Source organism: Gopherus flavomarginatus, chromosome 2 (assembly GCF_025201925.1).
Source record: "Gopherus flavomarginatus isolate rGopFla2 chromosome 2, rGopFla2.mat.asm, whole genome shotgun sequence".
Lineage (NCBI taxonomy): Eukaryota > Metazoa > Chordata > Testudines > Testudinidae > Gopherus > Gopherus flavomarginatus.
Window position 1 is genome coordinate 90,991,020 of NC_066618.1, and position 22,434 is coordinate 91,013,453.

The 22,434-nt window shown below is 40.7% G+C and overlaps 2 protein-coding genes across 10 annotated transcripts in view; one reads left to right on the plus strand and one right to left on the minus strand.

Annotated features, from left to right (window-relative positions):
• Positions 1–21,730, minus strand: part of NT5C3A (5'-nucleotidase, cytosolic IIIA) — a 40,962-nt gene extending 19,232 nt beyond the window's left edge. The window contains exons 1-3 of one of the 4 annotated variants that reach the window (XM_050938044.1): positions 21,386–21,482; positions 1,021–1,302; positions 507–613 (exon numbers count right to left, since the gene is read on the minus strand). In XM_050938044.1, the coding sequence (XP_050794001.1) occupies positions 507–613; positions 1,021–1,171 (258 nt within the window). In that variant the 5' untranslated portion in view covers positions 1,172–1,302; positions 21,386–21,482. Of the gene's footprint in view, positions 1–506; positions 614–1,020; positions 1,303–21,385 lie in introns of those variants that run through there. The other 3 variants (XM_050938045.1, XM_050938043.1, XM_050938046.1) reach the window with 3 other exon arrangements.
• A 104-nt stretch (positions 21,731–21,834) lies between these two features.
• BBS9 (Bardet-Biedl syndrome 9) overlaps positions 21,835–22,434 on the plus strand; it is a 487,370-nt gene continuing 486,770 nt past the window's right edge. For 5 of the 6 annotated variants that reach the window (XM_050937932.1, XM_050937931.1, XM_050937937.1 and 2 more), the window contains exon 1: positions 21,835–22,302. The gene's annotated coding sequence lies outside the window, so the exon portion shown is untranslated. The remainder of the gene's footprint in view (positions 22,303–22,434) is intronic. The other variant, XM_050937933.1, reaches the window with a different exon arrangement.

A 22,434-nucleotide genomic window follows, 5' to 3' on the forward strand; every position in this document is an offset into this window, starting at 1 on the left:
TTTTGAAGTAAGATACCTCACATACTATGGCAAGTAATGTTTTGGTGACCTAGTAAGCTTTACTAAGCCATTGTCTTAGACTGCTGATCAAAAAGGAAAAAAAAGTTGATCTTTGCAGTGATGACAGTCAGATATCAAAGCACTGATTATGCTAATTTGTTTATAGCATATTTTTGCAACAGTACTAGAATCCTAAAAAGGGTAACATAATGGGATGGGGAGAAGTTTTTATTTAAGACCCACGCATCCTAAGTATTGGAATATGTACTTTAATAAAAAATAGAAGAAATAAAGAAAACTGAAATTTGAATTTCCAAAAAATTAGTCAAAAGTGTTTCCTCCCATTTCAGAATTTCATTTAGAAGATTGATTTGCTACAAATTTCTGTGCTTACTGCTGCACTGGACTCTGACTTGGACATTTTTGGAAGAAGTGCATGTTTTAAGAGGTTATTCTTGGACAATTGACTGACAGCACTTTTTCTCATGCTTTTAAAAAGAGAGTACCTGTGCGTTGAGCTTAGGGCACTTTTGATTCTTCTGTCCTTGATTTTGTCCTACTGCAACAGCATAGGTGGTAAGCAACGTCCAGAGATGCAGGGCTTGCATACAGGCTGCCAACAAAAACCAAGTAAACCTCTTAAAGAAATGGTCTGCTACATTATCTGATTTTTTTGGGGAAAAATAATTTTTTTTTTTTGCTGAATATACATAAAGGCATGGACACTCAGTGTATATTTAGACCAATCTGAAATTACCCATATTTTAAGTGATACCAATGCACATTTTACATATTCCTCTCCATATAAGAAGTTAGTTAATCTACTAAATAACTAGATCAACCATTTTTTATTCCCTTAATGCTGTTTTGAAGTCTACACTATCAGGCATTGATTTTTTAGAGAATGTATTAAGCTGTTAGAATAAGCATGCATAAGTAACACACAATTGATAATACTCGCTTACAAAATGCAGGCAGAAGACAGTCCCATTTCTGTTTACATGAATTGCACACACTTACCGGAGGGGTTTGCCGGAGCAGCTGAAGGAGTGAAAGAAAATTCTTCTTGCTTGGGAAACACTAATATAGCAGCACAAGGTGCAGTTGAGGGCGTTTCCAAATACAGCCTGACTAATCCCTGTGCAAAAACCCAGGGTCCTGTGACGCACATCAGCAATGCACAGCACTTTGTTATGCTCAGCGATACAGCTTACAGACGATCAGCTGGTGCACCAACAACAGAACCTTTGACCTTCACTGAATGAACAGCTTTGATGGATCGCAGCAGGCAAATTTGGATTTCTGCAACAGAGGAAGGCACTTCTTGTTTTGCATAGCAAAAGCCTATTTCTTTGGTATATTTCCAACCTTTTCCCTACCAAATCTTTTAAAACTGCCTTAGGACATCAATGAATTCCTTACATCTCATTAAGAAAAGGTGTATGCAACTTATTTAGTAGAAGAAACAAATGACAGGAAATTATTTACAGAGCCATTACTTATCTATGCAATAATGAAGCAGGAAATCCAGGAGGATTGTTCGTTAGTATTTGGGAGGCAGACAGCCTCAATTAACGTGCTTTAGCAATTTTGTCATTAGGAGCATTGCCAAACTGGATGAAGAAATAAGTAATTGTGTGGGGTTGGGGAGGGAAATGGGATTGAAAGGAAATTATTGTCTTATTGTAAAACAGTGGTTTTCAATCTTTTTTCATTTGCAGACCCCTAACAAATTTCAAATGAAGGTGTGGACCCCTTTGGAAATCTTAGAGTATGGGGAGCACAGGTGGAAAACCACTATTGTAAAGGATAAAGATTTTTTTCCTGGCCTCATTTCCAGACTCTTTAGAAAAATAAATGTCATGTGAATTCAATGCTCATGAAAGGTTCCAGTGTGACAGCACAAGTGCAAGCTTCTCTATTGCCCCTGCATATCCTTAGGTTTTTGGCGGCTCTTTCAGACCCTCATAATTTGTCCCAGAGACATCAGTGCAGTTGATGGTACAGCCATGGGCTCTACAAATGCAAGGTTAGAAGGTGCTGCAACTGTTACAATGGAAGAGAACAGCAGCAGCCAGGCAAGTTGCAAAAATAAAATTCTGGAGTGTCACCTACTGCGGTTTCATTTAGAGTAAGTCATTATTTTCTTCATTTTTAAAAATATTGATGTACATTTTTCAAATAGTAGAGTGGATCAGCGTATGTTGTATGATAGCATTCCAATCTCAGGTTGATACGCATGCGTTTTGGTCAGTGAACGTCTAACTCAGTGGTTCTCAACCTATTTACCATTGTGGGACGCATCCAATACTACATGTATAGCCCTGAGGATGTTACATGGGCTGCAGCTGTGTGCTGATTGGGTCGCAGGTGGAGAACCACTGTTCTAACTAACCCAAAGGGACTACCTGCAGGATAGGCAATGGTTCATTCTTTATGCCCACCATCCCCCGCCTCTGAGACTACTAACAAGGACCCTAAGTTGTTATGTGGACATTCTATCCGCTAGGAACCGAATAAAACCAATACTTATTTTTCATAGGTTACTGTTCTTTTATGCAAGCAGGAAATTTGTTCCATGACACATTCAAAATATAATGCATCCCCTCCAAAGGCTACACATTATAATTTAGAAAGTTAATTTACAAACATTTACAGCTTCTGTAGGGTCCATTAACATTGTGAGAGCGTTAGCATTCTTTTGGCTTATAAATTGTCTATAAGAATGTGTTTCAACTGAAACGTGGTATACATAGTATTTTGACCGAGTCACAATTATTTAATATAAAGACAGACAACTTTGCAGCCCATAATGGAGACAAGGATTTACATTTTAAATATACTTATGAAAACTGTGAATGGTTGTCTAGTATATGAATGTGTATTAATGTAAGGGCTTCACTCTATATACTTTTAGTTCATAAAAAATGAGTCAAGATTAACTAAGTCCGTGTCACCTTTAAGGCATGTTAAAGCTCAATGGTATGGATTGAAACAGGTCTCACAGCATGTCATTATCAGTGTGCTGGAGTCAGGTATTGTAAACAATGGAAAAAATGATGGGATATCAGTACCTCATAATGCTGCTTGGGTATTGTTTAGATGGGGAAAGATAACCCTAATGATACCAAGAATTTTTAAGGAGGAAAGAACGCTAGCTTGCTCCCTTAAAAAAGTACTGCTGTACTTTATAAATGAGCTGACAGGCTGAATTAAGATTGAGGGGAAGTGTTAAAATTAGCTCTTAATTTGTACATTGTGTAAAAAATTAAATACCAAGATATAAAACCAGTAAAACCAGCATAATATTGATACATTTCAAATAAAAAAGCTACCATGTTATATTAGCAACACATTTCAAATTAGTAAGAGTCCCCATTCATAAATTTTTGAAAGGATAACTCAGTTGGACACTCAACATTGATGTGTTTTCACATTATGAAAGTGTGGTAGCTAGAAATGAAAGATCTACACTACAATTAAAAATGACCTCATTTAAAAAAAAAAGTTGCCAGATACATCTGCTACTTTGCCACAGGGTAAATGAAATAAAGCATCGCACACAGCAGAGGGTAACAGTAGAGCAACATGGTTATTTATTACAGATCAGATCCTGGTCCTGCTGACTTCAGTAGGACCAGGATTTAGCCTAAACTTCCTTCAAACTTCTGTACAGAGACAAAATTAAAATCACTATCTGTTTACAATGAGATATGAACAAAGCCCAGCATGACCTCTGTACAATCTTTACTCTCTCAGTACTGAAGGTCATTTTAAAATAATTTAAGCACCACAGAGAGAGGGATAATTATTTCAGCACATAGAGGAGGTTAAAATAGAACCTTTCTAGCTGAGTACTGTAGTAGTACTGATTTTTTTGGAAATAGACTTTCAGTACAAAATATTCTGGGAAATTTATTAACAGAAAAATAAGTAGTCAGAAATGTTTGTATTTTCAATTCATATTTTAAAATTATGAATGTTTTAATTTGAACGTTTACACTGCTGCTCAATGTCAGTGTTTCTCAGCTGGTAGGTCAAGATCTGGTGGAGAAAAAGGGGATAGAGTAGGGCCAATGTTTGCGTCATGATGGCAACTGTGGGATTGCTAGGCATTACTTTACTTTAAAATAAAAAAAAAAGAAGAAGAAGAAACCAGCCTGAAACAAAAATAATCTGATTTCCCACATCTCTTTACCCATCAAGGTCAGGTATTCTCTCAACCTCTAGAAACACATACACACAAATTATGTAGATGGATCAATTTATCATTTTTTGCTGTTGATTTGATTTTTACATTTATAGTAAATTAAAGGGAGTTGTGAATATTTGGCTTTGAATAAGGAGTTATCAACCTGAAAAGGCTGAGAATCACTGCTCTACGTAAGATTTACTTTTCTTTTGGTTAAAATCAACTTATTGCCTTATGTTCAGTTCACTTGGTATTTTGAGGATTACTGAATTTTGGTTTTATACTCCATTTTCACTCATTAGCTGTACATTGCTTTACTATTTTTTCTGGTGGATATACTGTAGTTGGACAATGTTGAGTACATCCATATAGATATCGGCTATTTTCACATTTCTTAAACAAGACAATATCATTTCTTGATTTCTGTTGCAGAGAATTTTTTAATATGTTAAGAAATTAGATGTAAGATCAGAAAACATATTTCTGTAAACACAGAGTAAGATGTGTAAATAAGAAATTCTTGAAAACTAAGAAATAGTTATTAGCAGGTGGATGAATTTCAGATGCTAAAAAACTGCTTGAATTATCATTTTCAGAGAAAGAAAAGTGCCAACTCAGCCTTACTATTCTAATACCAAATTCATGCAGAAGAGAGAATTATAAAACAAATCTATAAGAATAAAACCAATCTAAAACCGTGTCTTCCCTTCAACCTTAATGGATAAAATATGGATATGCAGTAGTAAATTTGTATCTTGATACCAGCAGGATATTTGATATGGTTTCAGTTGACAGTCTCCTAGGGAAATGAGATGTGGGTTAACTGGAGCTGCCAAGGGGATTCTGCAGGAGTTCTGGATCCAAAATCATTAATTTTTTCTACAAGAAACTTGGAGTGTGGAATACAGATTATACTAGTCATATCTGTGGATGATTTGACGCTGGGAGACACTAACGATAGGATAAAAGTTAGCATAACCTTTAGAGAAATAGGATGAAATCAACAAGTTACAATTCAGAGAAATATTAAGTGGCTCAAAAGTAATAATCAAACTTAAATATAGATGGAAGATATTACCTAAGTAGAAGGACCTCACAACTTAAACAAGCAAGATAATTCTGCTCTACTCAACACTTTGTATGCCCCATTTAGAATAAAGGATTCAGCTGGGGGCTCCAAAAGAACAGACAAATGAGAGAGGCAGATTTCAAAAGAAATAAACTCCAATAATAAGAAGATCTAAAAAAATAAAACCTAGAAGGTGAGGCAGACTAGGCACATTAAATCAGGAAAGACTGTATAGAACAGTATTTCTTAAAAATAAGAAAGGATGCGATACAGAAGAGAGAGGTATTTTCATTAGTCAGTAAAATCAGAGTATGATGAACAGATTAAAAGATGCAGCAATAAAATCTTAGGTTACATATTCAGAAGATGTTTATATGCCACCAAACCATTCAAGAAAGCAAAACAAGCTACCGGGGAGGTGAGGAATCTCCTTCACATGAGATATTAAAAATTGTATACAATATTATTTTATCAGGGATAATAAAATTCTATCTCCACATGTGATGCAGGAAAATAATTAGGTAACCCATTAGTCATCCTTTTCAACTTAAATGACTGTATGATCATAAATGAATTAGAGAAGACATAACCATAAAAGCTATTCCAATTGTGGCTGATTTTAGACATTAAAATTTTGGCTCATTCTCCCTATGAAAATTTCGAATCATTTGGAATTTCCAAGAACTATAAGTCAAATCACCACTGTAAAACAGCTGATTAAAGCAGTTGTGGAATCTTACAGTTGGTTAAAAGTTACATATAAATATTCAAGATGAATTATTATATCATTTTAATGCCTTTTACATTATCTAAAGAAGAGAAGTCAGTTATGCATGTGCGTACACAGTGGGAGCTGTGTAACAGCTGTGACTAACTGTGTGGCTCCAAATCAAAACAAACTCTCAAATATACAGTGAATAGTTTAAAAAAAGTTTTTAATGTGGGAAATGTAACAATCAAGTAAGAAGTTTTCTAATTAATTGCTGCTCTGTGGAAAACAGTTTCTCAATAAATTACTTAATGTTAAAAAGTGATGTTACACACAGTGGTGCTGGAAGTAGGGGTGCTACTGCACCCCCTGGCTTGAAGTAGTAATAAGAAGCCTCAAATACAAGGTGTCCATCAGCAACACGCCTCTATAAAAATTGGTCCATCACCTATGGTTAAACACAGATATGGGCTCTGATTCAGCAAGGTAATGAATTATGTGCATACCTTCAGAAGGTAAGTAGCCCACTGACTTCAATCAGCCTAAACACGTGTGTGAAGTACCTTGCTAAATTGAGGCTATAAGGAACCTAAATTAAGGTCAAGAGGTGAGAGGAGTTACTCTGTGCTTGAAGAAGGACCAAAGATAGTTCTTGATTTGGTAAAAAACAAAATGACGAAAACTTACAATGTGACCAGAACAAAAAGTTATTAACAGTAACTGTAGATGTGGCCCAAGTGTCAGTTCAAAACCTTCTAGAAAGCAATAACTGTTGTGATTCCATACAGAACTGAATGTTAGCACTTGAGGGCATAAAAAAGGACCACAGCATTAGTGTCCCTCATTTCCTTCCACTTACCTAGAGCTTGTAATAGGACCTCTGTAAAAGCAAGAATGGAGCTATACAGGCAATCAACTTGAAGAACTACAGTTTCTGAGAGGAGTGACCTTTCATTCTCCTTTGGGTATTGACAGTATAGAGCTCCACTCTTGGTAGACTTACTAGCAGCAGCCACCAAAGGAAATAAGGATGAGAACTAGTTTAACTGCACGACTTCTCTTCTGAACTGGGTATTATACTTAATTGCAAGGCAAAAGAATAACATACTGTTTGAACTGAGCTTCAGGTAAGTTTGTATGCAAAATTTTAATCCTTTACAGCTCTCCCTGAGCAAGTAATAACTAAGGCCCTAACCCTCTAATGAGCTCCACATGGGTGGGCCCCTGAACAAAGCCTCACTGATTTCTTTAAGAGACAGAGTTTGGAATCTCACCGCATATGAGAGTTCCTAGGGTAAGGCTCAACAAGACTAAGGGTGAAAGCAGTGTGAATATGGCACAGGACTGAAAGTTTGCATATCTGGTTCTATCCTCAGGTCTGTCACTGACTAGGTGACCCTGACATGTCACTTCATGTCACTCTGTACCTCACTTTCCCTCTCATCTGAAAAATGGGGATAATACTTTGAGATCTACTGATGAAAACCAGTATGTATGTTCAGTGATCAGTAGGCATCTGGGAGTGACCTTTACTCAGGAACTTTAAGTACTGGGAATATTGGTCAATAAGTGACATCTTACCATGCCACAATGTGTATCTCTTGCTGTTTAGGAAAAAAAGTTTATTGAATGGCAACAAAAATAACTGAGCAAAAGCAGAGAACCAGTAACCCAGTAAGAAACTCCAAATGGAACAGAGCTAGAGTTAACTGCTGACATCAAGGTTCTGACCTTCACCCAATTAGAGGCAAGAAGAAAATGAGCCATGCTTTTGGCTCTTGGGTCTCAAGCTTAGGCTTCATATGAATAGTGCTATCAAAGCAGCACCAAAGGCACAAGTCCAAAGAGTGTGAATATATACAGACAAAGTAGGCGGATTAACTGTCCCTACTTAGAAACAACCATAAATGAAGAACCTAATTTTATGCAGAGACTTTCTACCTCGTTTCTCTCTTCTCCCCCATCTCCACCTGTGAAATTCAAAGAAACTTCTGTTGGGCTTTAATATTTATATTTTGGAAGGTGAGGCAACTCTCCTTCCTCCTGTATGGCAACAGGAATGCTATGATTTTTCTGGGCATGGCTTCACTTTTTAATTATTCCCTCTAGTTTTGTTCCCTCTTTCATTCCTTTTCCAGTCTTTTCTCTAACAGATTACTCCCTAACGTTAAAATCTCTGCATTTCCATCCTTGCCTGATCAGTACTGAGCAGCTCCCTTTAATGCTGGTATGGTAATTGAGCAGCAGTGCTAGAGAGACCTGATCAGTTCTGACCTTTGGTTAGAGAACACCAGGTCTTTCAAGGAGAGAGGGGATTTTACAGCCAAAGAACTCCCACCCACCCCCCAACCAAAAACATGCAAACTCAAAAAACACCCTGTACTGGAGGTAAATTTACATTTAAGGTTGCTACTGTGAATAAATCCTTACACAAAATATGTGGCAGGCCTGCACAACTCGTAAAGCGGCGAGGGCCACATTACTCCAAAGAAAACAGCTGAGGGCCGAAACCCCCCAGCCCCGCAGAACCCCACCCCCCAGGACCTCTCGGCCCGTAGAAACACCCGCCCCTAGCACCACCCAGCCCTGCAGAAACAAACCCTCCTTCCCCAGTGCCGCCCCACCAAAACAGCTGTGGGCCAAAAAGGAAGGTTGGGGGTGGAGAGGTGATACTTGATTTTAAATCAACCAGGGGCTCCCACCTGAAAAGGTGGCTGGGAGCTGTCAGAGGCAAATTAAAGGGCCCGGGGCTCCTGTGGCTGGGGGGAACCGGAACTTTGCGGGGCTGGGGCAGGGATTTAAAGGGACTAGAGCTCCTGCCACTGAGAGGAGCCCAAGCCCTTTAAATCCCAGCCCCAGCCCATCCACTGGAGCTGCGGCTGAGATTCAAAGGGCTCTGGGCTGCCTGCAGCCACGGGGAGCCCTGAGCCCTTTAAATCTCAGCCACCGCCGGGAATCAAAGGGCTCTGGGCTGCCTGTGGCAGCGGGAATCTCTGTGGGCAGCCCAGAGCCCTTTGAATCCCGGCAGAGGCTGAGATTTAAAGGGCTCAGGGCTCCCTGGTGGCTGCGGGCAGCCCAGAGCCTTTAAATCCCAGCCGTGGCCGGGATTCAAAAGGGCTCTGGGCTCCCCGCTGCTGTGGGCAGCCCAGAGCCCTATGAATCCCGGCTGCGGCTGAGATTTAAAGGGATCAGGGCTCCCCGCCGCTGCCGGCAGCCCAGAGCCCTTTGAATCCCGGCCGCAGCTGGGATTTAAAGGGCTCTGGGCTCCTTGTGGCTGCGGGCAGCCCAGAGCCCTTTGATTCCCTGTCGCGGGCTGCACTGAGCCTCCGTGGACCACATGTTGTGCAGGCCTGATATGTGGCCTAAATATTAAAAACCTAAGCATGGAAGTTACAGTTGGAAAAGGTAGTAAGTTATGTAAATATTCTACAGCACTTACAGGTCATACATTTAATTAATAAGAAATGTGAAAATTCATCTTGCACACTAAAAAAATATAATTCTGACCCACAAGACTTGTGATCGTTTTCAGCATACAGATTTCTAATTACATATGGTACTTGTCACAGTCCAAATTAAACATCCGTTGGTTTGTATGTTGAAAGAGTTTGTAAATGCATTTTACCTAGAAAACACACCTCCAACACAATATCTAGAGTGAACTTTAGATACCTAAGGTCTGCACAGAAATGGTTGCTGCTGATGCTCTTTTTCTCTTATCTACCAATAAAAAACAAAAACCAATCTGCTTAAAATCACTAAGTCTAAGAATGCTGTATCTAGATCAAATAAACTCTGACCCTTGAAAAGTAGAGCTGCGAGACTCAATTTGGAACTAAAATCCCCAGTCCAAAGTTTAATCCACAATGCAGTCCTAGACATCAAGCTACATGTTAAATACTTGTGTGACTGTAACGGTGTCAACAGATTACAGATTAAGTTACCTACTAAGGCTATCAAATTAGTTAATTTATTATCTTTTAGGATCCGTTATAGTATGTCTCATTAAAAAGTTCCTTCAGCTAATCCAGTAATGCCAAGGGTGAATTTCATCCTTCCCATGCTGACTCCAAGTAAACAGGCTCTGTGTGGAGTTAGGATGGTGATGAAACATATCCCCTCCACTGCTTCATGGGTGTCCCTGGTTACTTGATCCATGAAAGTGTGAATGACTCTAGTACAATGATGAGGGCACCTGGGGAGCAGGAGATGCTGAGTCAAGTCCCCTTGCTCCAATCACTCTGTTCTGCCTCTTCTATTGCTATTCTGCCTGGTCTCCTCCCTCCTCTCCAGTTTCATGGCAATTTTTCCGTGCCCAACTTCAACAGAAAGACTCAAAGTCCATCAGAACAAGAGGCCTGAGGTTATCCTATATCTGCATTTAAGATGGTATTACAGGTGCAGAAAATATCAGAACAGTTGACCATAGTAATGCAGTTCATTTATACAATAATTAATATTTAGGTTGCTAAATGGTAACTGTTTGTAACAGGGAGGGAGACTATTAAAAGAAGCAGAGTTAAGGGCAGAGACATATTTATGGCATTGACTGTATATGAATCTCTCGGCTACTTCAGCTATTTTAAATGCCAGAAAGGCTAGAAATAATTAAGTGCTACAGACATTTTTTGCTTTTAAGAAATAAATGTTGTAAACTAATAAAATATTTACAGTTTTAACTATCTAACTGTTTTTTCAGCTTGGAATACATAAAAGCAGAAGCCACATATTTCTTCCTGTCACCTTTCCTGCTTAAAACCATGATATCCAAAGAAGAGCACAACACAGATATCACTAATTTAAGATTCTCTGGGTGCGGGTCAGCAAGAATTGTCTATTTGTATGCATAACCATTAGGCATTAAGGATAGTGTCAGAATTGTATGCTAGCTTACTATGAGCATACTCTTAATTTTTAGTATTTTTAAGCAAGTGTAAAGATATGTCTTGCTTTGAATTGCAGTCTAGAGCCTTAACGATAAGTTAGAACTTGACTACGAATTGGAATTCAGTCTGATCTGCTTCCATCACTAGAGAAAATAGCAAAGAAAATATTCTGTTACAAGTACAGAACTTTAAAAAAAAAAAAAAAAAAAAATCAAGAAAAGCCACTGCACCCTCAGGGAGGTACAATTTAACAGGTGTCACATGACCTATCCTTCCCTGGCACACATCTTGTTCAACACGGAGTGTCTCTGGGTTGCTAAAACAGCATTTCTACCCCTTGGAACATTCGCCTGTAAATATTGGGCAATTCCGGCTGCTTCTCTTAACCCTATTTCAAGGGCCCTGCAGATCTCTTCAAAATCCACTGATTGACTATGCCATGGACTTCTGGGTTGGAAAAACTACTCAATTTTTATTTAACCAGATTAAACATAAATTTCACCATAACAATAGCTTTCAGTGACCCTTCTACTTCTTACTCAGGGACTAGGAGGGAAAGCCTAGTCTTATCGGAGCCTCGCAATGCTTCCCTTCATGGTCAGTCTAGCTCTCTGACCTGCTCTGTGATCCCGCTCTCTGTCTCCAGGAGCCAGCCAGCGATCCTACAAATTCAAACCCCCCAAAGTTCCAAACGGCCATCCTGGGTGCAGTGGCCATCCAGGAGTCCAAGCCTCTGTTAGCCCTGTGGCATAAATTCTTTTTGGTTTTCATCCCATTCCATTATACAATAACATCATATCAAATAATCTCAATTTAATATAGTCTGTTTTCCAGGGATAACCTGTATGTGAATGATCAAAAAGTCAATATTCAAAGGAAAGGAGACACACAAGGGGGATGAAAAACAGGCCTTGTTCAATACCCAAACATATGCTATGCTGACAAGCACTAAAACTATCAAAGAAGTCTTACACCAAACAGCGGAAAGGCTCTACAAAGAACCATTTCAAAATTCACATCGTAACAGTATTTGTGAAGTTCAATAGATCTTACAAAGTATTACTTCACAGTGCTACTATTTAAGCATAACAGACAAGATGCAGGTCATGGACAACCAAGTCCATTATTATTACTACTACTATGTAGTCTCAGAAGCTTTCAGTTTCTTGGTGCCAAAAATGAAACCAGAGAAAACCCCACCTGTTACCTCATTATTCCACTCTGATTAACTGTAATTTACATTGCTGGAAATGTAACTGTAAGTGGCCATCATTCTAGATTCTTTTGTAATATCTCTGTCAGTGGCTTTTTTTTTTGTCACTTGATATCCAATTCAGGTGACATTTCCAGCTATCTAAGAAAGTAACTCCATAAAATAAAATAAAAAAATTAAAAAAGCATGAGAACATTTTTTCCTCTTCCTGCAGTCTCTGGGTTCATTCACCACATACCTTCCAGCTTCAGCAATAAGCAAGGTAGGGATCCTACAGAAAACAGCTTCCTTCACTATATATAACCCTGATTCACTACATTTCCAGAATACAGTCCATCCTTTATAAAATCCATATTTGTCTTTGAAAACTGAATAATACTCTCCCTGTCCAACATAAAAACAACAGCCCTGCCCATCACCTTCAACAGGAACTAAAGTGAATATATTAAAGCAGGAACTACTACTGTAAGTTTGGCTTATCCACCTGAACAGCCCAAACTAAGTATTTCAAGTTTTAATGTTATCTTGTTAAAGAAGGTAGAAAAACCCAGGCAAGAAGGTCTTGGTGAAATGGAAAGAGAGAGAGATAAGGGATCAGTATGAAAATTCAATATAATAAGGTTCAAGTTTTTAAGTGAGGGTAATTAAACACTGAAACAATTTATTCAGAGGTGTGGTGGTTTTCTATCACTGGAAGTCTTTAAATCTGGACTATATTTATATATCCCTCTAAAAGATGTGTTATAGCTCCAACAGAAGTTATGAGATTGATGCAGCACTTACTTGGAGAGGTTCTCTGGCTTGTGTTACACAGGAGATCAGATTAGTTTATAATAGTCCCTTCCATCTTTAAAATCAATCAGTGAATGAATTCTCTGTAGATTAATTCTATCCAGTGAAATTATATAACTTAACACAATAGAATGATTCAATGTTATTTATTCTTGATAAAATAGAATAAGATTCTTTTTTTTCCCCTATGTATTTGCAAACCTGAGGCATCTGTATGTGTTAACTGACAAATCATCCTGGAAAACCTACAGTTTATAAGAGACAAAACTTAATATTTCAAATTCTATGTTTTAGGACTTAGTTTGCATCTAAAAACCTCTACTCAGGGATGTATGCCATCAAATATATAAAGATATCTTTTGCATAGTTGGCAGAGATGTGGGGAAGGAATGTACATTTCTTTAATGACAAGTTTTGTATTTTTGGTTTAAAGCTGTACATCTCCATAAAATATATACAGTGAAAGCGGTCACATTAGATTAATACAGTGTATCATAAGGTTTTAAAATTCAAGTTGTTACCACATGCTGTTTTATTGTGTATAATGCATCTAGGCCAGCTAATGAAAGGAAAACCTTGTATTTTAAAATATTAATATCTTCCTCTGATAGATTCAACACCCCAGAATCCAGTAAAGAACTAATAATACCCCTTTCCCCACCATTTCAGTTTAACAGAGATTTCTCCAAAACTGCCTAATTATTTTTCTTAGAGGGGAGTATCAGGACAGGAAGCAGGAAAAGACATCTGAAAGTATCAGAGGGTAGCCGTGTTAGTCTGGATCTGTAAAAGCAGCAAAGAATCCTGTGGCACCTTATAGACTAACAGACGTTTTGGAGCATGAGCTTTCGTGGGTGAATACCCACTTCCTCAGATGCATGTAATGGAAATATCCAGGGGCAGGTATATATATGTGTGCTAGCAAGCAAGCTAGAGATAACGAGGTCAGTTCAATCAGGGAGGATGAGGCCCTGTTCTAGCAGTTGAGGTGTGAAAACCAAGAGAGGAGAAACTGGTTCTGTAATTGGCAAGCCATTCACAGTCTTTGTTCAATCCTGAGCTGATGGTGTCAAATTTGCAGATGAACTGAAGCTCAGCAGTTTCTCTTTGAAGTCTGGTCCTGAAGTTTTTTTGCTGCAGGATGGCCACCTTAAGGTCTGCTATAGTGTGGCCAAGGAGGTTGAAGTGCTCTCCTACAGGTTTTAGTATATTGCCATTCCTAATGTCTGATTTGTGTCCATTTATCCTTTTCCGTAGAGACTGTCCAGTTTGGCCGATGTACATAGCAGAGGGGCATTGCTGGCATATGATGGCGTATATTACATTGGTGGATGTGCAGGTGAATGAACCAGTGATGGTGTGGCTGATCTGGTTAGGTCCTGTGATGGTGTCGCTGGTGTAGATATGTGGGCAGAGTTGGCATCGAGGTTTGTTGCATGGATTGGTTCCTGAGCTAGAGTTATTATGGTGTGGTGTGCAGTTACTGGTGAGAATATGTTTCAGGTTGGCAGGTTGTCTGTGGGCAAGGATTGGCCTGCCACCCAAGGCCTGTGAAAGTGTGGGATCATTGTTCAGGATGGGTTGTAGATCCTTGATGATGCGTTGGAGGGGTTTTAGCTGGGGGCTGTATGTGATGGCCAGTGGAGTCCTGTTGGTTTCTCTCTTGGGTTTGTCTTGCAGTAGGAGGCTTCTGGGTACACGTCTGGCTCTGTTGATCTGTTTCCTTATTTCCTCGTGTGGGTATTGTAGTTTTGAGAATGCTTGGTGGAGATTTTGTAGGTGTTGGTCTCTGTCTGAGGGGTCAGAGCAGATGCGGTTGTACCTCAGTGCTTGGCTGTAGACAATGGATCGTGTGATGTGCCCGGGATGGAAGCTGGAGGCATGAAGGTAGGCATAGCGGTCGGTGGGTTTTCGATATAGGGTGGTGTTAATGTGACCATCACTTATTTGCACCGTGGTGTCAAGAAAGTGGACCTCCCGTGTAGATTGATCCAGGCTGAGGTTGATGGTGGGGTGGAAGCTGTTGAAATCATGGTGGAATTTTTCCAGAGTCTCCTTCCCATGGGTCCAGATGATGAAGATGTCATCAATGTAGCGTAGATAGAGAAGGGGTGTGAGTGGACGAGAGCTGAGGAAGCGTTGTTCCAGGTCGGCCATGAAGATATTGGCATATTGTGGGGCCATGCGGGTGCCCATAGCAGTGCCACTGATCTGGAGATATATATTGTCATCAAATTTGAAATAGTTGTGTGTAAGTATAAAGGCACAGAGCTCAGCAGCCAGTTGTGCTGTGGCATCATCAGAGATAGTGTTCCTGACAGCTTGTATTCCATCTGTGTGTGGGATGTTTGTGTAGAGAGCCTCTACATCCATGGTGGCTAGGATGGTGTTTTCTGGGAGGTCACCAATGCATTGTAGTTTCCTCAGGAAATCAGTGGTGTCGCGGAGATAGCTGGGAGTGCTGGTGGCATAGGGTCTGAGTAGAGAGTCCATATATCCAGACAGTCCTTCAGTGAGAGTGCCAATGCCCGAGATGATGGGGCGTCCAGGATTGCCGGGTTTGTGGATCTTGGGTAGTAGATAGAATAACCCTGGTCGGGGCTCTAGGGGTATGTTGATTTCTTCTGGTGTTAGTGTAGGGAGTGTCCTGAGTAGATGCTGTAGTTTCTTAGTGTATTCCTCAGTGGGATCTGAGGGAAGTGGCCTGTAGAATTTGGTATTGGAGAGTTGTCTGGCTGCCTCCTTTTGATAGTCAGACCTGTTCATGATGACATCTTCATCATCTGGACCCATGGGAAGGAGACTCTGGAAAAATTCCACCATGATTTCAACAGCTTCCACCCCACCATCAACCTCAGCCTGGATCAATCTACACGGGAGGTCCACTTTCTTGACACCACGGTGCAAATAAGTGATGGTCACATTAACACCACGCTATATCGAAAACCCACCGACCGCTATGCCTACCTTCATGCCTCCAGCTTCCATCCCGGGCACATCACACGATCCATTGTCTAAGCCAAGCACTGAGGTACAACCGCATCTGCTCTGACCCCTCAGACAGAGACCAACACCTACAAAATCTCCACCAAGCATTCTCAAAACTACAATACCCACACGAGGAAATAAGGAAACAGATCAACAGAGCCAGACGTGTACCCAGAAGCCTCCTACTGCAAGACAAACCCAAGAGAGAAACCAACAGGACTCCACTGGCCATCACATACAGCCCCCAGCTAAAACCCCTCCAACGCATCATCAAGGATCTACAACCCATCCTGGACAATGATCCCACACTTTCACAGGCCTTGGGTGGCAGGCCAATCCTTGCCCACAGACAACCTGCCAACCTGAAACATATTCTCACCAGTAACTGCACACCACACCATAATAACTCTAGCTCAGGAACCAATCCATGCAACAAACCTCGATGCCAACTCTGCCCACATATCTACACCAGCGACACCATCACAGGACCTAACCAGATCAGCCACACCATCACTGGTTCATTCACCTGCACATCCACCAATGTAATATACGCCATCATATGCCAGCAATGCCCCTCTGCTATGTACATCGGCCAAACTGGACAGTCTCTACGGAAAAGGATAAATGGACACAAATCAGACATTAGGAATGGCAATATACTAAAACCTGTAGGAGAGCACTTCAACCTCTCTGGCCACACTATAGCAGACCTTAAGGTGGCCATCCTGCAGCAAAAAAACTTCAGGACCAGACTTCAAAGAGAAACTGCTGAGCTTCAGTTCATCTGCAAATTTGACACCATCAGCTCAGGATTGAACAAAGACTGTGAATGGCTTGCCAATTACAGAACCAGTTTCTCCTCTCTTGGTTTTCACACCTCAACTGCTAGAACAGGGCCTCATCCTCCCTGATTGAACTGACCTCGTTATCTCTAGCTTGCTTGCTAGCACACATATATATACCTGCCCCTGGATATTTCCATTACATGCATCTGAGGAAGTGGGTATTCACCCACGAAAGCTCATGCTCCAAAACGTCTGTTAGTCTATAAGGTGCCACAGGATTCTTTGCTGCTTTTAAACATCTGAAAGACATACTACTCCTACCTAAAGCATTTGAAATGCTGGTCTAGTCAAGTAGCATAGGCACCAAATCAATGCAGGAAGATGATGCATTTTTCCTCATGCAATGAATGAAAGTTATAAATGTCAACAGGCTGGCACCTCAATTTCTAGAAATAGTGATCTTCTCAGACTAAAAGTCTAGCAGATGCTTTAAAGTACCTTAAACACTGCATGTGCACTTAAAGCCACTGACTGTTTAATCCACAAGACGTAGACGTCCCCCTACAGAAGTGTCACCTACAATCACCAGTTCACTTCCACTGACAGTAGCTCTAATACAGACTAACTACTATGATCTGAACCTGCATAAAGTTAGGTGGCATACCAATTTAAACACTGGCAGCTGGTTGTTACAACCAGTGGTAGAAATAGTGGAAAATCAAAAGGAAAAAAAAGCATACTGTAGAGAAAGACCACAGCAGAGTTTCACCTAAAGCTTATTCAAGAAATACATGTTTATTTTCATTTTTTTAAATAATTACTTATTAAAATTTACTTTCCAATGTTTGAATATAAAATTTAAAAAAAAGTAAAACCAACCAATATCCATTTCATTCATAAAACCTAGTCATAAAAGCAGTGTCATAGATGTCAACTTAGTTCCTGCATTAGACTAACACCTGCATTATTGAAGGAAAAATGGAGCCAGTGAGTAACTTATTACAATGCAACTGCAACTGGCAACAACAACAAAAATCTGAATTGATGTGGTGTATGCCTAGAACTTTTTTTTTTAAACTAACATTATTAGTTGAACATTGAACAGTAACATACCATATATAATTTTTCCAATATGTACTATCAGTTTTTACATGTAATGGAACTCAGACAAGCGGTTTACATTACACCTCTTGGGTAATAATCAAGCACAATTATGAATGAAGAAAAAAATTACTTTAACAAAATGATATATCACTTGGAGAGCATTTCAGAGCAATTTTTTTTAAAATGCTCCAGAGCAGAATGAATCACTGAAAAAATACTTCACTGTTTTAGAGATGTATCTTTCATCCTCCTATCTCTTTCACCAAAAATGTGTTGGTAAACAAGTTAGAGCTGCCCGAACATTCTTCCCCCTCCCCTAATCACATTTACTAGATGCACTGAATCCTGACCTTTACTATTTGTAGCTCAAATTGCAACTGTTAGTCAGCACAGATTACTGATAATTATTAAGACTAGGAGGAACCAGTTTTCAAAGATGATAGGTCAATAATGGGGATTTCATCAACCCTTTCAGGCTTTATAAGAAGCTGTATTTCAGAACTGGTATTGAACAAAAAAAGCTGAATCAATTTCATTTATTAACTGGACTAAGTTCTAGTGTAGAAAGAGAAGATGAAACTGATTCTTCAGTTGACTAGTAAAGAAAGTCCTATATGAGAAAATATTAATAAGTTTTGTACCTATTTTAGAAAAAAAACCCAGAACTCTGGCATTTTGTTTTGAGGCCATATTTTTCCTCCCATAGGTCTCTAGAACTTGACAAAAATGCCTAAAAACGCATTCTGGACTCTGGATTACAGAAGCAAAATGTCTGAAGTCTCAACTCCTACTTGGACCCCATCTACAATGGGTGGAAAAAGCCTGTTAGGAGAACAAATGTTTAAACACAGTTCATGGTAATATAATTTAAATATACTTTTCCTGGCCTGAATAGACTAGTTTTATAAACCATTTTCTAATTATCTACTAGACACGGGTCTTAGAAGAGTCTTCAAGCAACACCAACTTGTTTCAGTTATGCAAGTCTTTGGGAATGCATCATTCAAAACAGTAAAATGATTATTTTAGCTAGACACTAGTCTAAAAACATAGTTTGTAAAATGGTAGTGCCTGGTCTCCACTGGCCAGCTAAACCATGTTTAAATTGAAATGAAAAATATTTAAAAACAGTTCTGTTATCACTCTTATTCCCAGTAATGAGAGGGTTTTAAGGGTCACTGCTGTTTGAGTGAGTCCAACATTAGCTCCTCAGGAGATATTCTCCAAATCACTACTTGAATCAGGCTCAGAATCTTCCCCCTCGCAATGTTCCTTCTCTCAAATGGACCATCATATTGGACATTCTTTTTCCTGATTGCAACTCACATTGGACAAATGACTTAACCACTGCACCTCAGTTTAGCAATTTATCAAATTGATAGAACAATGCTTATTTACTTCAAGGAGTGTTGTGAAGCCTCATGAATCTTTGTAAATAAGTTTGAGATTCTTGGTAGATGTTATGTAAGTGTGAAGTATTATACATTCCTTATTTCAAACAGAACACTGAATAGCATAAACAAAATACATGGTAGTCTGGTATAATATTATTGCCACTCACTTAGGAAGACCTGCATTCTTTGTGGCAGAACTCCTTTGTTTCACCACAACTGACAGCTAACACAACACTTTCCAAAAAAATAGTGGTACCTTTTTTCTTTTTTCTAAATACTTCAACACTTTTTATACTCCACACATACTCCTTACTCATATCCATGGAATGCACTCCTTTATCTCTGCAGCCATGGAATAAACTGCAGTTATTTTGCATCTCTGATCACCTCAGTTGCCCTCTTCCAACCACTTCATTTTCAAAACTCTAATTCTAACATTCCAAAAACTCATCTGTTTTCCTTCAAACACTTACAAACAAAGAAACAAACAAAAGTGAAAAGGAAAAACCAAAGGAAAGGTGTGTTCTTAATCTGAGTTAGCTAACTTGAAGTAAAGTTTTAGTGAAGACAAGGGAGTCTGCAGCTTTCACATCAGGTAGTACATGGAATTAAAAACTATGCACTCCCCTGTAAAGACACAGCCCAACAGCAAAGTTTTAAATAAAAAAAATAAAAAAAATTTTAAACACTGATACTGCAAATACTTAGGAACATGCTTAACTTTAATCATAGTCCAACTGAAGTCAATGTGACTATTTATGTAAGAAAAATTATGTACCTGCTTAAGTGTTTATGGGTTCAGGGCCTTAATTTTCAGTACTTTGAATTTTACAAAACTGCTATAAGCAATAAACATTGATAACCTACCAGTAATAACATTTAAGAAAAATAGCATTAATAATTTAGTTTATTAATTTTAATTTACAGTGTCAATAGCACATTTTACAAAGCCATATTTAAATCCTCCTACCCTCTTTCCAAGTATTTTAGGAAGGTACAGCCATCTGAAACAAACCTCAACTTCCTTACCTCCACAAGCAGCTGTAACAGGAAACCAAAACCATATAAAACAAAAACAAAACACCATACTTTCTATACACTGCATGTGGAATGTAAAGATTTTTCACTGGGGGAAAACAAGATGGTTCAGGGAGATTAGTAATAGCATACAGTAGATTTTTTCTGGGGTTCATGTTTTCATAAACATGTGATTTGCATATACAGGTGGAGTAACTGCACAGTCAAAGGAACAGCTGCATTTTAATATTTGCATGTGCAATTGTGTGGTAATTGTTAGAATAAATTTTGTATGAATTATAAAAATCTTAAGTCTAGTGGCAGCAGTTGCCTGATACATCATACAGGGCTGGTGTGAAATGAGTTGGTGGTCTCAGTCAAGTTCTTAGTGGACAAGCGTCTGTATCACAAAACCACCTTAACAACTGGTACTTTTGTCAAGTGCCTCTGCAAAAAGGCTAGTTACTAAACATACCATGGGCAGCAAATTACAGTTACTGCAGCTGGCTGCTCTAGAACAAGCCTGAGGCAATATGGATGAAGCTTGCACTGATAATACTGGTATTTGTACCAGTTTTACACTACACTTTGCAGAGCCGTTGAGCTGACACCTTTCACAAACATTACATTCACCGCTTCCTCATTTTTCGTGTCACCCAACTAACTCCACTGAAAAACTGCAACCAGTCTAGGTGACGGACCTAGAGGAGATGCCACAACCCCCTGGTTTGAAGTGGTTTCCATCATATACTGGCTTTACAGTTTGGTTCAATGTCTCTTAGCACCCCCACTATACACATTGCTCCAGCACCTCTGGCAACCAGTTTGCAAACAAAACAAACAACAAAAACCCTCCTAGTCTGAAGTTATCACATCAGTGTCTCAGAGGCCAGCGGGGGATCCCCCCACTAGGATTCCAACCGATCTCGCGCTGCAGCTGCTAGCATGTACCTAGAAGGAGTTTAATCCCCACAGACCAGCCTATGCCGACATACAGAGGGACAGAGTCAGACCCCTCACTCCTCCTCCCCGCAGACTCAGGACGAGCAGACTTTGAAGCTGCCCGAAACAGGCGGCCAGGGACACGTGCGGGCTCATGCTGCTGTCAGGATGGACAAGCCCAACTCTGGGGGTGGGAGCCCCCCCTTGTGCTAGGTGACAGCGGCGCCTCCCCGCAGTCCCCAGGCTGGGGGCAGGAGGGCATCAGGAGACAGGCGCGGTCCCGCTGGGACCTACCATCTCGATGATCTTGGTCTTCCTGCCCGTCTTCTTCTTCACGGTGAAGATGTACTGGGCCAGGACGACTCCCCCCACCAGGGCGCACACGCTGGCGCTGGCCACCGCTCCCATTTTGGCCACCGAGGTCCTGTCCATGGCGGCTCCTCCCTCTCCGAGGATGGAAGGTTGGGAAGTCCCGGTGTCCCCCGACAGCCTGCGAGAGGCAGAGGCCGAAGGATCCCGACGATACCACACAGAAGGGAAGGAGGGGACGACGTTGGGAAAGACCATTCAGAGTTTTATCAGCCTCCCTCTTCCCCCTTGGCACGTTGTGTCGCTTCCAAGCGATTTCGTTTTCTCAATACGTCAAAAGAGAAACACAACTGAAATGGCTCCGCGACTGGCTGCTCTCGGAAGAGGGGAGCTGCTCTCCCCTCCTTCAGGAAATGGTACAACCTATCCGCCACTCTCCTCGCTTCCAAACTACATCTCCCGGGATGCTCCGGGGCAGTTTCCCCCGCTTCCGGTCCCCCTCGCTGAGGGGAGGGGTGCGGGGTTGGTTGTTAAAGTGCTATGACAACGGGCGCAAAGATGGCTGCCGAGGCTGGCGGAGCGGGGCAGCTGGTACCGCCGGCAGCCTCCCGTTAAGCAGCCGCAGCCACCACCCCTCTCCCTCGTCCATCCCGCACCCTGTCCCGTTCCGTCCGCGGGGCTGCGAGTGAGGAGGGCTGAGCCAGCTGGTGCCTGCGGTTGCCGCCTGTTGATCCCCGTCCTTGGGGACCCGCTGAGCCCTAGGGCCGGGCCGGCGGCTTCGCAGGGATCAGCACCTCTCTGCTCGCGCACACCCTAGTGTAGACGCATCCTCCGCCGTGGCTGCTGGCCAGTTTCCAGCGCAGGTACTTGCGGGTGCAGAGGCCCCTGCTTGGACGGGTCTGGTGAGTAGCCCGCTTGTCTCGTGCAGTGCAGTTCAGTGCTTTGTGCAGTGCCGTGGAAACTTGGAGCCCTGTCTCTTGGGAGCTTTAAAACTAGAGTGGACAAAGCCCACGCTTGCAAACGTACCAGTTCTG